The 17,264-nt window shown below is 31.8% G+C and overlaps 1 protein-coding gene across 1 annotated transcript; it reads right to left on the bottom strand.

The window, feature by feature from the left end:
- Positions 1 to 14,074: 14,074 nt before the first annotated feature.
- LOC111031896 lies at positions 14,075 to 17,013 on the bottom strand. The gene is made up of 2 exons (XM_022312011.1): positions 15,724 to 17,013; positions 14,075 to 15,633 (listed from the first exon to the last, which is right to left on the bottom strand). The coding sequence occupies exon 2, from the start codon at positions 15,578 to 15,580 to the stop codon at positions 14,279 to 14,281; it is 1,302 nt and encodes a 433-aa protein (XP_022167703.1). The 5' UTR covers positions 15,581 to 15,633; positions 15,724 to 17,013; the 3' UTR covers positions 14,075 to 14,278.
- Positions 17,014 to 17,264: the final 251 nt, after the last annotated feature.

Here is a 17,264-nt window from a genome sequence, read left to right as displayed (position 1 = left end):
CTTGATGTAAGGCGATTATGACACTTCGCACTCGTGTGTTTTTTTAAAAATTAGTTTAGTGTGTACAACTGTAGTCGAAACAGTAACACGGATATTATTTTATTAGAAGAAGAAAAAAATGACTAATTTTTGCTCTAGTATTTATTTTGTCAAAAGAAAAAAGAAAATATCATGATTAAACAGAGAGATGAAAAAAAAATAGCTTATTTTCGGATTTTTTAATCATCAATAGTTACTGTTAGGGTTCTGAATTTGAAATATTTCAATATTGAAAATTTCACTCTCCTTGAAATATCTCAATGAAATATTGAAAATTATTTTTTCTTCTTTAAAACGTGTTGGATTATAGATGATTATAAATAAAATAATATATTGACTATACATAGAAAATATTGATAGTGAATAACTTATCACTTACCTATAGTTTATATCAACCATGGTAAGCGAACTACACAGATATATAAAAATACTAGATGGCCGACTTGGGAATGATTTTGAAGCCCACAAAATGGCCGAAATTCTCTTATCTAAGAGGTAAATGTTTACATTTTCAATAGAGTTAAAGAATAAACTTAGTAAAATATAAATATTGTTGATTAATTATTTCATGCTTGTATATTTTATTTATAGTGCTGAAAAATAGTCCTGACAATATTTTATGAAAAAAATGTAAATATACCAAATATTATAAATTCTTTGTTTATATAATTTTATAAATTATAATCATATGAACGTCGTTAGGGACTGGGGAGAGTATCGCGTTTACGTGGTACAATGTACGAATATATGATTATTAAATAAATGTATTTCCCAACATTAATTTCTTATATGGACGGGCTATTACTTGTTTCTTATTTTGTCAAATTCTCCTGGTGTATTTAAAAATAGGTCTAAAAATAAATCAAAATCTAAACCCCATTATTTTCAATTATTTCAATCAATATTTTTATTTTTTATTTTTCATCGAAATGAAATATTTCAAGGAAATAAATTTCATGAAATTTTAAAACTCTAGTTACTGTACATTTTAATATAAATTTAATATATTTTATTTTAGACGCCTAATATTTATATATTGTTATTAATTACACATATATATTTTGTTTTGGATTGAGGCTTCAACTACTAAGATCATTAGCTTGGTACTGTGTATGGGGAGGGGGGGGGGCTGTTGGTCGCAACACGTTTTCGTGTGTGACAAGGATTTGTTACTAAAAACTCAAGTGGTCACCCATCCGAGTGCTATCAACGACGGCCGGTACGTATGCTCGGAGCGTTGCCCCAGATTGAGCATACCGACAGCGCCTCACCATGCCACTATTTACTGTATTATGCTTAATGTTGGACAGATATATTTAGTGGCTAACAAAATTGCAAGCAACCTCGACTGTCATTTCATTATATTCATCATACCATGCTTACGCAAAAAAATGTATACAAAAATGAAATAAGTGTCCATTACATATGCTATTATATATACTGAAAAGCTTTTTTTACTCGGAACACGTGAAATATAATCTGTTTTCGCGTAAACGTGCCCATTATGTGCAATGCTTTTAAACCCTTTGTAGTATTATGTGACCGTAAAATAATTTCCGGAATCATAAGTCTGTATTATATACAGAGTGATTCTCTTAACAGGATACACTCGTTATTTGGGAAAGTATACTCAATATACATTAATATTTAGTCTTTGCGCGAGGTGTAGTTTTTTCAACATTTATGATTTTGAAAATTGTAAGAAACGTACAGTTCTGATTGGTATTTTATGTTGCCCTATTTCCTTCCCCCATCTTATAACGTTCGTCGTTGAAACCATTGCCGCTATCCAATTTCGGTTTTTAAGTTACAACCTACAATTGTTTTTATTACTTAATTTTTAGTTATGACATATACTCATATGAAAATGTATACATTAGGCCACTAGTTGTTTTAGTACTTAAATCACTCCCAAACACAAGAAAGTGGCGTGGTATTTGGCCTCAGACACAAACTTGTTCTGAGTGCCAGCACAGGCCGGTGTCACTAGTTCCCTGGTGGGTGATCACCCGAGTTCTTAGTGAAAAATCCTTGCCGCACATACACGTGTTCCGAACCAACCGTATGGCCACCCTCGCAGTAAACACCTGCTAATAACCATTATGCAGTTGATGCCATAAACAAAAAAAACAAAAAAACAAAGACATACGGAAGGCGGTATAATATTATTGTTAGATTGCGTGTACCTAAAACTTTCCAAACAAATTTTAAAAAGTTAGTTATTTTCTAAACCATAAGTGCTCCTGGTGTAGAATAACCATCCAGTATATTATACGCGTCTTTTATACATTTATAGAGCATATTCATTCATCGATTGGTACTGTCAACTCAAAATAATTTTCGAACTGATATTTTTAAAATAACATTATGAATGACAAAAATTAGATATCTTTTTCGGTTCACTTAGTCTTAGATAGAAAAAAAAATAGATTCCGAGACACTCAAAACATGTGGGCTCAGTTAAGGGCTGAAATGTATGTAAAAATGTCTTAATATTTTCGATTACTGTCGGATCACAGTCGAGTATTCGATCGGCGTGGCAAACGGAAATTATATGCGTAAGTCTTTTACGGCTTAGGCAACCGGAATAAAAATATATGTGTCTCCCCGGGGTCGTTCGACGATTATTTTTACGATTTGTCAACGGTTCGTCCGACCGAGTCACAAACCATATTATATTAATACGGTGGCCCGCAATACATGTTCACATGTATAGTCTCTATATTATGGAATCGAACACAATATTATCGATTCGCAGTCAAAACGCGAGTTTATGGACAATTTTGGTACCGATATAGCTGGTTGTTCCTACATCATAATACACGCATTTATTCAGAAGCAATTGCCGTTTTTTCCGTTTTTCAAATGCCCGTCGGGTCGAAACACTTTATTTTTATTTGATATTGTATAGTAAATTTTAGGGCAAAGGGACGCCGAAATCGACCCTGCGATATTTCCGATCCCGTTGCGTGTACAGTGTACACACAACGTACGTGGTGACCTACATATAGACCGGCCATTCTCAATCATATAGGGTCGTGACCCAATTTCGAATGAATTCCAAAACAATGTGCGTAATTGATATGACGACTTATAATTGTTGTTAATATAATAGTACAATACACGAGTAAATATAAATAAATGAAGATGGTAACCCTCAAAGGTTGAAAACCACTGGTATGGACCACTTGCAGCCGACGTTTTAACTTTTTGAGTTTGAGCATACAGAAAATACTTCAAACTCGGAGATCTATTCTTGAATTACTTCTATTCTTGAAATACGTGTGTGATGATTAGAGATAGGATGTCGATGACTTGCATTTTTTCCTTTAATCCAATAATGTGCGATCCTAGAAAATTCGTTACATATTCCTTTAATTCAGTTTATACTAATTTTATTTTGCATTTTTATATTTTGAATTTGTTTTTCATAAAATAGGATATTTTTCATAATTTATTTTTGAACAATATGAGGCGTTTTTCTCAGATTTTAGGTTTGTAGATTTTTCTATACTCGTATTTGTATAATTTTTTTTAAATTTATTTTTGATAATTTCACTATCATTTTACTGTAATAAATTTAACTTAAAAATTGAATGTTTATACTATTGTCTACTAATTTTACAATTCATATTTCAAATTACTCTGACACACCCATCTCTTCAACTAAAATTATTATTTTTAAATTAAATTAAAATTAAATCATTTAATTTAATTTGGTAAGTAAATTTTCTCGTTAATTTTTGGATTTTTTATGCCATTTTGTGTGTTATTTAGGTCATAGACATCCTATATCTAGTGATAATATTATATTGTAATAAATAAGTACGGTAATAAATTTGATTTTTTGTCGATTTCCAACAATACCATGCGCGTAAATATAAATATTGTAAATAATAATTCGCATGTCACTATGAAAGTTATACGGCGCGTGGTCAACAAACAGCAATAAACTACAAAACACCTATTGTGTGACAATAAATTATGTCTTTTATACTTCTTAACTGTGTACCTATCCATGAATATTGTATTGATCGTAAGAAAATACAAATATTTTTAATGTAATTATTAAGTAACGTACTTATATAATCAATTTGAATCCATTGACGCGTTTCCGATATGAGAGTTTAGACTTTTGAGAAAAATATTTTATTTGGACCACCATCATATTATAGGACATTCGCATGGTAATGACGTGTTGAAAAAAAATTATTAATTACCAAGCAATTCACTAAAATTTAATGGACCAATCGTGGGCTACTAAATCTTTTTCGAGGGGATTATTAGATCACTGTATGGAAATCATAAAATATATTTAGTCGTTGTTTGTGACTCAATTTAATAATATGCGTAATAAATAGTACTGCAGTATTAATATTCCTAAATATCAGTACCTGTAGATATAGGTTAGGTTAGGTTAAGTAAACTAACCTACATGAGTTATATACCTATAAATTATGATTTGAACTCGCATCTGGCCGGCAGTACCTAAATCTAATATTTTCAAACCATTTTAACTTTTTTTCTGTTTCGTTTTATATTTTTTTTTAGGTTTTACAAAGCACCGGTTGTTGTACTCATTGCCTGTTGGCCATAAATATTAACGGCCGAAATTCGGAAAAAATATTAACGTGCGTTATTATGACAGCTGTATGTTTTATTGCAATTGTAGAAAATAATATTTCTCATTTTTTATTGCACAATATACAAAACGAGGCGAGGAAAATATCTTAGTTTACAATGATATTTTTTATTTTTTGTTTTTTTTTATTTTATTTAGTCCGGTCCAGTTTCCAAACGTTTGGGGCAGACATTTTGCTTCAATCTTCAACTCTGAGGAGGGTTATTACTGGTAATGAATTTAACCTAATTGATTCATTACTGCAGTAGACAACTCAATGAAGAGCCGACGAGGTAGGTACACTCAAAATGTACTGCACAGCAGAGCTAGTTCCTCGGACTTTTTTTTTTTGTATAATTATTGATTGAAGTTTACGAATTTAATGCAAACTAATCACCATGACTAATACCTCATTAAAACTGCAGTGTTATTGCACTATATAGGAGCCCATATAATATACTAAATTATTATAAATTATAATAATGTAAACTGAGCCGGTGGGCATGGCTTCAGAATGTAAGGTATGTACAAATTATTGTTGAACTGAAAATACCAATGAAAATGAAAATGTCTATAATACCGTCAGTATCTACTCATCGTATCATTTACGGAAACGACATCGCAATTACGAATGATATTGACCAACCGAAACATGCAATGGTGTATTAAGTAATTGATATTTGTTGAGAAATTGAAAATCAGAATTTTATTCCATAAAAAAAAGGTAGTTATCTAATAAAAGTATCTATAATATTTAACAAAAAAATTGATTAATTATGGTTTAAATATTGTGTATTGAAGTATTAAGTATAATAGGTAAAATATTTAAAGTTATTTAATCTAAAATATTAAATTGGTATTGAAAATGTTAAGCTACCTAAAAAATATATTCACTCGTGGAAATTTAAGCACACATTTCAGACGAAAGTTTGAAATTTGAATACTTTGTGATGCGGGTCGAAGTTCAAACGTATCTGTTATAGGTACATCATGCATGTATTAATTTATAGAAAATATTATTAATATTATAATATACTGTACAGCGTGAGTACATATTATTTATTCATTCATTTCATTTCATTTAATTTCATGTACTCTAATAAGTAATGAGCCCCACTTCAGAGGGAACTCGTGTGGGAGCCGGGAGGAGTTAAAAATATAGTTACATAAAAAACAGGTATAGGTACATAGTAAAAGTTGACATTTTAAAATACACTAGCATAATATGATGATCCAAAATGTTTAAACGAAAATTAGGTTACAATAATTACAATCAAATAAGTGCAGTGACGTTATTATAAAATTAATTCGCCAGAGGACTCCAATAGCCATTATTGCAGAATGCTTTTTTTAAATAAACTAATTGGAATGTTGATTACATATGATGTATTTCGTTATATAATTTGGTACCGATTATTTCAAAATTTCTAAAATAAGCTGACGTGGTTTTTTTGGCTCTTTTAATGAAAACCTTCATAGTGCGTATTAAGAAAGCTTCTCTTTGCGGCATACACATCTATCGGCAGAAAAACCACATTTCTATGCAAGTACAAGCATCGCAGTCTGCACTGCATATTCGTTATTATTAAAACACTTTTATAGAGCGCCATATCTTTCGTATGGAAACATATTATCTTACACAGCTATTATATAGACACCATATTAAAAAGGTCCCTATTTAATGTTATATTAGCTCTGCGTTTAATCTATGCCTAATCTAAGCTATTAAATAAAAATAGCTCACGTGACTGTAGGTCATATCGTATGTACCACTCATATATTATACGTTATTACTTTCAGCAGTCTCTTGTCAACAGATATTCTAAAATCGATGTCCATAATATTTTTCGCAAAAACCCGAATATCTACTATATATATGTTTTATGCTCAATATATAGCTTATATATTATTATAACTTCACTGAGGTACCCGTGTATAGCATGGCACGTGGATTGTCCACGGAAATTTACCGCACGAGAGAAACTTATATATAGCTCGTTTATAAGTATAAGACATTCAATCGAAATTTGAGTAATTCGATCGGTACCTATACAGTGTTTTTTGTATAGGTTTACATGCCAACGCGTATATTGTAGACCTGATTTCAAATGTAAAGGATCCGAAGGTCTTTGTGAAGTCGACTATAAAACTATGTTGTGTACGATGGCTGATGCTTATGCGGTCACGTATCCACGTGCAAATATACTATAATATATTACACACATGTGTACTTAACAAGGTCGGTAGGTGCGTTTTACGATATTTATACTCACGTAAATATACTCATGTATATACAATGGCGATGATTAGCGTCGGCGAAACGCTTGACATCCTTCGCGCGTGACGTTAAAAAATTGAGTTGTGAAATCAACACCAAGTCCGGACGACTTGAAAGGGAAACTTTAAAAAATAAAGTTGAGAAACGGACCTAAAACCATAACCAAACCTGATATAGGTAGTATATTATATTTATATATATACCCGCCGACATCGAATTTGACCCAGACTTGGATGAAAATCGAAAACCATTTTTTCTGATAATTAACCCACATCAGTTCGTAGTGGGTGGGGTATGGATAGAAAAGAGTATACTTGGAAAAAAAATTCTGATAATTGAATGAATAATTTATTATATTAACATTGATTTTTCTTTCGGATTTCTATAAATTATTGGTAAATTTGTACTCGACGAATAAATTATTATATTTGTGTTTTTTGCATTCAATTTCGATTTGCGATGACTATTATAAACTCCCAAGTAGATCTGGCGCAACCACCAAACGTGTTTTGATCAACCATTATGCGAAAAATAAAGTAAACCATTTAAAAACACTAATTAGTATAATAATATTTTGAAAATTTATTCTGCAAGATGCCGGTGCATTCTTTAGATATATTTATATACGAGTACATAAAAGTATACTATACATAATATATTTGTTTAGTTTTGTAGTTACGTATTAATTTATTTCAGCAACAGGTCGTTGTTGGCAAATGCCATAATTCATGTAGGTATATTTTAAATATTTGAGTACAACGAATAATATCTCATATAGGTGCTTACTTTTGAGAAACGTGAATTTAAAAAAAATGTGTTATCTTATAACGAGTTTAGACGAATAAAGAAATAATTATTAATATAATAACTTAACTAACTACGCGCATAGGCAGAAATCCATTGAAAGTATTGGGGGTGGGGGGGCTATTATTTTTAAAATGATCATAAACCGTGGGAGGCTTTGCCCATTCACAATAACTTTCAACTTTTTTTGGGGGGGGGGGGGGCTTGACGGACTTGCCTCCGTCAAGTCTCCTCTACCCGATTTCGGCCAATGACTACTAGACAGCAAGGTCGCAATAAGGTGCTGGAGTGATTCACGAGGTACCTAATGCATATTGATTCGAAGTGAATAACTTTTTCGGGAGCGGTGGCATAAGTCGGATTCGTGGGCTTGGGCTTAATCATTTTAGACCAAAAAGCGTCACGGGCGTGGTTTACTTGACACTGATAGTCCAGTCAGACTGTCGGATTTTACCAGCCGATCTCACCTAGGTTCCTCCTAGCGCAGTCGATATTCCAGAGCCGGCGAACTGGGTGAACTGGGTGAACTGGGCGAACTGACCGGCCGGCGAAAAATGTTACTTTGTCTGTCTGCCAACATCTAACTCTAAATATAAATTTAAAAAACCAGAGACGCCGGTAGGCAAAATCTTGCAGCCGTCTATTTGAACCCTAAGGTTTTTATGGTAATAAATAATAATAGTCAATTTGTCTTATCTTTGTAAAATAATAATAATAATAATAATAGATTAATTGAAATTGAAACGTTTTTTATTTTCCCCCTACAAACTCAATATCTGACTCTGTTGAACCTTTTTTTTCATACCCTCTGTTAAGAAGTCACTTCACTTCGTTCACGCGTACTATTGCTCGATTTTTTTTTTACACCAACCGAGTTATTGACCGGGACAGACACGCCGTGATGAGACGCCCTTTAACGACTAAGACTTGCAGTACACGAACAGATGATTTCGCAGCTCAGGCATTGGTGATATAATGTATTAACGTTTTGCAACAATAAGTGTGGGTACAGTAAATGCGGTCAAGCAATGAAAAGTAACGTTTTTAATTGCGCGTTTGTTCATTTACGGATAACTACCGCGGCGGTCGCTGAGATTTGCGATATCGAAATAACAATGTTACAATATAACGAAATATGTTCCACGCAATGCACGTCGCCTACAGTGCTGTGTACAGTTGCTCTGAATTCGTCAAAACTGGTTATTATTCGAAAGGAGGCAGATTGATGTTCAAATCATGTATAAGTGTCTCAGCAGCAGTGCAGAGCGCGTACGTCAGGTAGGCAGTAAAAACATATTATTAGAATATCATAATCTATTTACTCGAGGAATGTAGCATAAAGGGAATACCCCGCGAGGAAGTAGGGCCGTAATATGCGCAGTCCTCGAGGCGCAACAAGCTGTTTTGCCTAACGACGGCGTCGTCGGTGTTACGGAGAAAAACCGTTGAGTAATCGGCAAAAACCAAAAAAAAAAACCACTATTGCGATATCACAAATATATAATTCTACATTAATATTCTGTAAGTGCGTGTTCACTGTACCTTCTATTTATGTCCAAAACGGTGATGAAGTCGATTCAACAAGTCGCAGGGTTATGAATAAATGCAACCGGAAGAATTTCAAAAAAAAAAAATCCATCTCACTCAGAACTATAAAGTCTCAATACCTCATTAGTTTTTGTTTATTGCTCAAGAAAAAAAATGCTTAGATGCCCTGAAAAATGACTTAACATTCCAAGATTCTGAGCGGAGCGATGAATGTATTAAAATTTTTAAATTTGATGTAATAAGATTCGAATACTTTTAGATTTCAAATAGGCATGACGTGCAGTGTACCGTGTGACGTGTAGATATGTATCATAGACCCATAAAGGTATAAACCTTATGTATGCTTGGTTAGGTCATGGTATGTAGGTACGATCGTAGGTCGTATACGGTATACATAAAAATGACGGAGCACATTGCTGATGGTTTATGGTTATCATAATACACATTTTTTAAAACGGTAAAAAACTTCGAAACGTTTCTTTCACAATATATAATTATTATTATGTAAGTACTAAGTCGATTATAAATTGAACTTGATACATATTTAATTTATTTGATTTTTCAAATTTTTGTAATAAATATCGCTATCGACGATCAACATTTGAATTCAAAAACTGAATGGGACTAGATTTTTTAATGAAGGCAGGCCGCAGGGACGTGATTCCATGCTTGTAATATTTTGAAATTCAAAGCATAATAACGAAAAATTAACTATAAGTTCCATTACTCTACAGGATCTCAAATACATAGGTACCATTAAATATAAAGTTTTTAACGACAATGATTTAACAATAATAATAATAATAATAATCCTTCATGTATAGCAAGACAAACACATTTCTCATTCCCCACAGAATTTCTAACAACGATCTCGTGTACCTTTTTTTTTTAAATGAAAACTTCTTTGAAATGTTTTGATATGATTTAGGACAAACAATAGTCATTATTTTAATCTCCCAAAAATAGTTTTACTTTCAATTTTAAAACTTACCCACGAACACTACACTACGTCCATCGGACGAACCCTGCTCTCAATAATAACACAAAAGTGTATGCTTTGGGTCGGTAAACGTCACATGATAATGATGGTTCACTCTATAGCTTCAATAACAATAATAATCTGTAAATAATTCTACTTAAGCCGATAAAAATTAAACTATTATCGATCTTTCAAAAAAAGTGGCAAGCCTCGGGCTAAACAAAAAATGTCCAGGTTATAAAAAAAAGTAATAATAATAATAATAGTTTAAAAAATATAAATCATTAAGATATGAAAAATATGCTTAGATAACAATTTCGTGTTAACGAATACAATTTAACATAATTTAATAAATAACTGTTTGAGCACTGATGTAGTCGTGGCTGCGATAACCGACAAAGTTCCTGAAAATTAATATGCTCACAACAAATGCAGTGGTGCCCCTAAATAGCCTATCCCCTACGCCGTTTTACCATATTCAAAATATTTTATTGTGTCGTTGGAATCAATTAAAAAAGAAAAAATCAGACCTTATACTTTCGTCTTAGTTATGAGATATTATAATAGTTAATATATGAATAGACTAGTAGTGATTAAGTTGAAGTTGAACTATTTATAATTTAACTGAATGATGTACTGTCGTAAAATGGTAACATTTTTTAAATACATGTTATTAATTCATTCCGATTGATTGTTAAGACGATTGATCTGAAATTGATATCAAAAATACCTGGAAAATATTTTTTTTTAATTATAAGACCTGTAATCAGCTAATGGGTAGGTAAATGTTCAGTAATACTACCGATTTTTTTTAATTCCCAATATGGAAATTCATGATAAGTGCACCTTATACGACAAACGTCTGTGACTTGTAGAAAGTCATTACTCGTTGGTCGTTTCTCAGTAAGTTTCTGTCTTTCTGATGACCGCCATTTAAGTGTTTCGGAACGGCGATTTTTGGTGGCAAATACTATTCCAATTTTCAGTTACCCGGTCAATGCGTTCGGACCATAACGTCAGCGCCATCTACAGTCGTAGTTTAAAATTATTCTACGTGGCCGACGACTGCTGTTTACTTTCGCGGATAGACTGCAACGTCGTCAACGATTTTTGTTTTAGAAATTATTTTTAAATAAAAAAAGGTACAATATTCTTTGAACAGTTTATTTTATCACAGTTGTAAACCGTTGATCGTCTTGCATCATAACGTTCGGGATTTCTTAAAAGTTAATGGTTTACCTCTCGTCTTTGAAAAAATCTAAACCTAAGTAGGTATTAACTATTGCAGAATTTATTCAAATACTTACCTTAGGTTCAATACCACACTATTAGTATTTATTACCCACTCCATACTATAGATTATCAACGATTGAAATATTAATTTATAAAAACAGTATTAACTATAATCCGTTACAGTGATCCATCTAGATCCCGATAGGTGCAATTCGGAGGTGCTTGGAGGTTGCTCAGCACAACCAAATTTTTATTCTTTATCATGTTATATCATAGGCATTATGATAGACTTATAAAAAAGACACCATTTTCATAATAATAATAATAATAATAGTAATACATTTATGTCATATGATATCATAGGTGATTGTTTATACGTAAAGGCCTCTAAACATTTTATTTTTGAGGAATAGTGTTCAGGCAACTATTTCGTTCCTTGCGCTCATTGCTCGTCTTTGTGCGTAGTACCTAAATGATCATTATCATGATGTATATACTTCTCACCAACCACCCACATCAAGTCATCAAACATATTACTCAATCGCAAGCATATTTCATGTAAGTCTGTAGCCAGTCTGTATAGAAAGTCCATATGGAAGTAAGTTGGTTGTTTTATTATTGAAATTTTTGTGTCACAAACTATTATTAACAACAATAGAAATAGAAATTATTAAAGGTATGTTTAAGCACATAAAATCGGTTAAAATTACCTAAGATGACTTTTTATTATATGCACCTAACTTATATTTAATGTCTTATTACATATATTATATTTAAAATTTAAATTATTAGTAATTGTAATTGCAATTGTACATTTGTAATGGTGCGGCATTATTGTGCTGTAATGTAACTAGGGTGCGGATATGTTTGTATTCAAAATTAAAAAATATTTACATATATATATATGTATTTAATTTTGAAAAAAGAAATTGTATAAAAAACATTTGAAAAACAAAAAAATTTGAAAAAAAGAAAGTTTTTTGAAAAAAAATTTCAAAATTTCACAAAATATTTTGTTCAGAAATTCAAAAAATATTTTTTAGAAAAAAAATTCAAAATTTCAAAATTTCAAAAAATATTTCTGGGAAAAAAGGTTGAAAATCAAAAACAAAATTTGAAAAAAAACTGAAAATCATTGTTCAAAAAACAAACATTGAAAAGAGAAAATGGTTTTGAAATAAAAATTATTTTGCAAAAAATTTGAAAAAAATTTGAAAAAAATATGAAAACAATAACATATTTTGAAAACCAAAAAAATGATTTTGAAAAATAAAAATTGGAAATGAAATTCGAATTCGAAAAATTTTGAAAAACAATAACAAACTATGAAATGTTTTTTGAAACAAAAAATTTAAAAAGAAAATATTTGAAAAAAGTGATTTGAAAAAAAAATTGAAAAAAAAATTTTAAAATTTCACAAAATATTTTGGAGAAAAAATTCAAAATTTGAAAAAATAATATGATTTTGAAAAATAAAAACAAATTTTGGAAAAACAAAAAATGATTTTGAAAAATAGATAATTATTTTTAAAAGAATTTTTTTTTCAATTTCGTCTTTATTTAAATTAGTTTTGCTTTTTTCTTTTCAATTTGTTTTTCTTTTCAACTTTTTCTTTTTTCAATTATTTTTTTTTCAATTTTTTGCTTTTTTTCAATTTTTTTTTTCAAATTATTTTTTTATTTTATTTTATTTTCAATTTTTTCTTTTTAGTTACAATATTTTTTTCCATTTGTTTCTTATTTAAATTTTTTTTTTCAAAATATTTCTTTTTGTTCCTATTATTATTTTTATTTTAAAGTTATGGTTTCTAAAGTACCTGGACAGGCCAAACGCTGGATCATGGCGTTTGTAGTATTTGCAAACGTTTGCAAATTTGTTAAGCAAGCAGATGGTCCAAATTTCAAGTAACAAGTTTTGAATATAAATTAATATAATATGTTTTATTTCTTATAATTTGTTCACTATTTTATAATAAATTGCCTTATTTATATTGATTTTTGTATCAATAAACCACATAATTGAGTTAACATTAAATGCAAATTCTATAATAATAACAATCAACAGCATTGTGTGTAGGTCAAGCATATAGAGGTGTCAACGTTAGTATTACTTATTAAATGAAAGTGAAAAATAACAATTTTGTGGAAAAAGTAGCTTTATACGTCAACTTTTTGTTTATTAATTTTATTTTTCAACATTTTTTTTTTTTAATTATATTTGAATAATTCATACATACTTATACATTTAAATACATTCATTGAAAAAGTAGGTATTTAAAACAAATTTATGAAAAAGAATTTAAGTACAAATAAAAATACTTAGCAAGTACTTAAGTAAATATTTATTTTTACTAATTTAAAGTACTAGTAGATAAAAAAATATAGTTGACTTAGTTAACTATTTAAAATTATCATGTACAATTTAAGTAAGCATCATTAGAATTTAGAACTTTGTTACTTCATCATTACTTAATTTTATTCCTACTAAAAAATGTTAACAAATAACATTTTTGTTTTACTTTAATTAAAAATAAAATAGATTAATGATTATCAAAAAACAAATGATGTGAGATGAATAATATTATTTTTGAATTTTGAAAATTATTAACATCGATAATGCATTATCGTCCAAGACGATATTTTAAAAAAATCTCCAAATAATTATTTTAAAAAGTATTTAAATACATTTACACAAACACTTAATCGGACTGCTTTTTGACATTTTATACTTAACATAAATATAAGGTATAGTACAACAACAGTTATGAGTTATCATCTAACACCTGTAGAGCAGTAACTCAATGTGTTCTGTGGTGATTGGTCTCGTTATGCGTAGAATGGCTGCTAAACCACCAAATTGTTCACTGTCCCATTTACAATCGTGGTCGGGCTGGGACAGCAGACAGTCCATGCGCCCATCTCCTGATCCCTTGAGGCACGTCCCTTTCTTCCACGGACAGCCATTTCTCCACGCATAACTTAAACACTTTTCGCTACCACCCTGCAATGCTGCGATGCATGTCCTTTTGTTCCATGGACAGTTATTTCGATGTGCAAATTTCAGGCATTCCAATTGCCCGTGATACGCTGCACTGGCTGTGGTTAACACGTCCCAGGGACATCCGTTGGCATGTGCGTATTTCAAACACTCGATGTTTCCAGCCTTGGCGGCGAAGGAACACGCAAATGCGGACCACGGACTACCATTTTCGTGGAGGTATTTGAAAATTGTTAGGTCACCATACAATCCCGCGTAAATGATTTGCTCATCTGACAACGGGCAACCATTCTCAACCGCGTATTTAAGACATTCAAGGTCATCGGCTATGACAGCCTCAGTGCAAATTGACTCATCCCAAGGACATCCGTTGGCCCACGCATACTTTAGACATTCCAGTTGTCTTTCCTGGGCCGCGACGATACAAGTTCTTATGGACCACTGGCATCCCCGTCCATGAAGGTATTTTAATATTGTTAGGTTGCCACAGTAAGCCGCCACTTCGATAGTCGTTGAACTCAAGTCACACCCGTTTTCGACAGCGTATTTAAGACAGTCAAGGTTATCGCCATAAACGGCCGAAACGCACGTAAACTCATTCCATGGAACCCCTTGTTGGTGGGCGTACTCTAGACATGCCAACTGTCCATGGATCGCGGCTACTGAACACGTATCCGGGTAACATCTCATTTGGAATGTCTGGAAACATAAGAAAGCTTTGGCATCAAAGTCTTCACATTCCACTGTTAACCGGTAACCGAACTCATTAGCCATCTTCAGGCATTCGATGTGTCCGTGTTTGAGGGCCGAATTCAATGACATTGGCCTGCCGGCTAAAAAGTCGCTGTGCTCAATCACCTTTGTGAACATATTTCTCCTATCGCCGAGCGGGTTGAATATTCCTGCATTCAATTTGATGATACGGTTCAGCTGGTCGCAACAAGGCTGCACGTCCATATGTAGTCTTCTGTATTTCGTGCTGTACTCGGAATACTGGGCCGGTGTACATGCGAGGCACGCCAACTTGAACAAACTGGGCAAGGTGTACGTAATCCTCTCGTCGGTTTTGTCTACTGACATCGTGTGGCGGCGTTATCGACAGCCGAAAGAAAATGGCGGCCCGTGCGTGTACTCTAAACGAACATTCAGAACACGATATTATATCTTACTGAGAAACGACGTGAAAAATAATAATTACATATCTGGAGTGGTTGAGTACTTACCAATTACCTCTGCAGTGTTGTTTATGATGGTGGGTAGAGACGACGGTGATATTTTTCGAAACAGTTTTTAGGAATGGTAAAAATGAAGAAAATATTACTCAGGACTGAATGAGTATGTGACATTAAGTTCTCCGAAAAATGATAGGTTAGGTTCATATCAGTGATCCAGCAGTGACACCAACGTAAAAAAACATCGTTAATTATTTACAGTGATGTACTCGTAGACACTAGCGCTCTGCTCTACGGTCGGGCAAAAAAAAAAAATATAATATCTCGACTATACACTGTTTCAAAAGAGAATATACCAGATTTACATAAAAAACCGGTTTTGCCCGTGGCCGCCTATGCAACACCACCTCAAGTAGGCCACAAGGTGACCGCCGTATTACCACTCAAATCATTGTTCACTTATCCCAGTGGTGCCCAACCTGTAAAAAATATTATTAAGTAAAAATGCCATTCCTTTATTATATAATTTTTTCAAACTATCATTCCTAAATAGATTTATATTCCAAAACATTTTGTTTAAAATTACAGTTCCGTTTAGATATTTTCCCGATGTATTTGGGATACACTCCCAAACAAGAAAAATAATAGCAATAATAATAAATTAATAAACAGTCATGTAATAAAACACATTTCTCGCTCCCCTCTGAATTTTTAACAACGACCTACAATTTGTCATGTATATGTTTTTTTTTAAAGAAAACTACTTAGAAATATTTTAATATAATTTAGGACAAATAATACTTGTTATTACTAGTGCTTTTGATTTCACATCTTATGTCTTTCGAAGATCAACGACAAGTTGATGTAATTTATACAAATTCTGACTTTCATTAAACTTGTGTTATCATTTATCACTGCCAGATTATTTATCTGTTTGGTGTAACATCCTCATGATATCCTGTGTCTTTTGGCGTTCCGAAGCAAGGTGGCCACTTAGGTTCTTTAATTTTCAACATTTTAATAAATATACAGTATTTTTCACTAACCAATAACGGGTGCCCAATTAGAAATCCTACCAAATAGGCTTCCAAACTAGGCCTTCGTCCCTACTCCCGAACATAGCGCCATACGAAAAAAAATAACAAATTTATGCCGGGCTCTCCTCTTTGCATACGATGCCAAGATTTTCTATTTAATATCTTTTATTAGTACTGTACAGTACTCCTAATAATGTCATGAATAAGTTTATTCGTATAACTTGGTGTGATAACTTTTGATTCTCTCTCTAAACACTGACAAATTCGACATTTGATCGAAATCGTCTATAAAACCCGAAAAATTCATCATTATTATAATATAAATAAATAAATATAATAGTTATCATACTATTTTAAGTTATGACTATCACCAAATAGGTTAAAGGTAGTGACAAAATACATTTAATTTTAGCTACACAAACCGAACATTTTGAGCGCGTTTAAGTGATTTGCCACATTAGGTGTATTGCAGCAACGCTATGTTAATCAATATAAAGTTCTAGATATCTGTCTTGGGTTAGGAAAACTGTTAACTTAACATTATTCAAATATGGC

Source organism: Myzus persicae, unplaced genomic scaffold, assembly GCF_001856785.1.
Source record: "Myzus persicae strain clone G006 unplaced genomic scaffold, MPER_G0061.0, whole genome shotgun sequence".
NCBI lineage: Eukaryota > Metazoa > Arthropoda > Insecta > Hemiptera > Aphididae > Myzus > Myzus persicae.
This window is presented reverse-complemented; position numbering and strand designations above follow the sequence as displayed.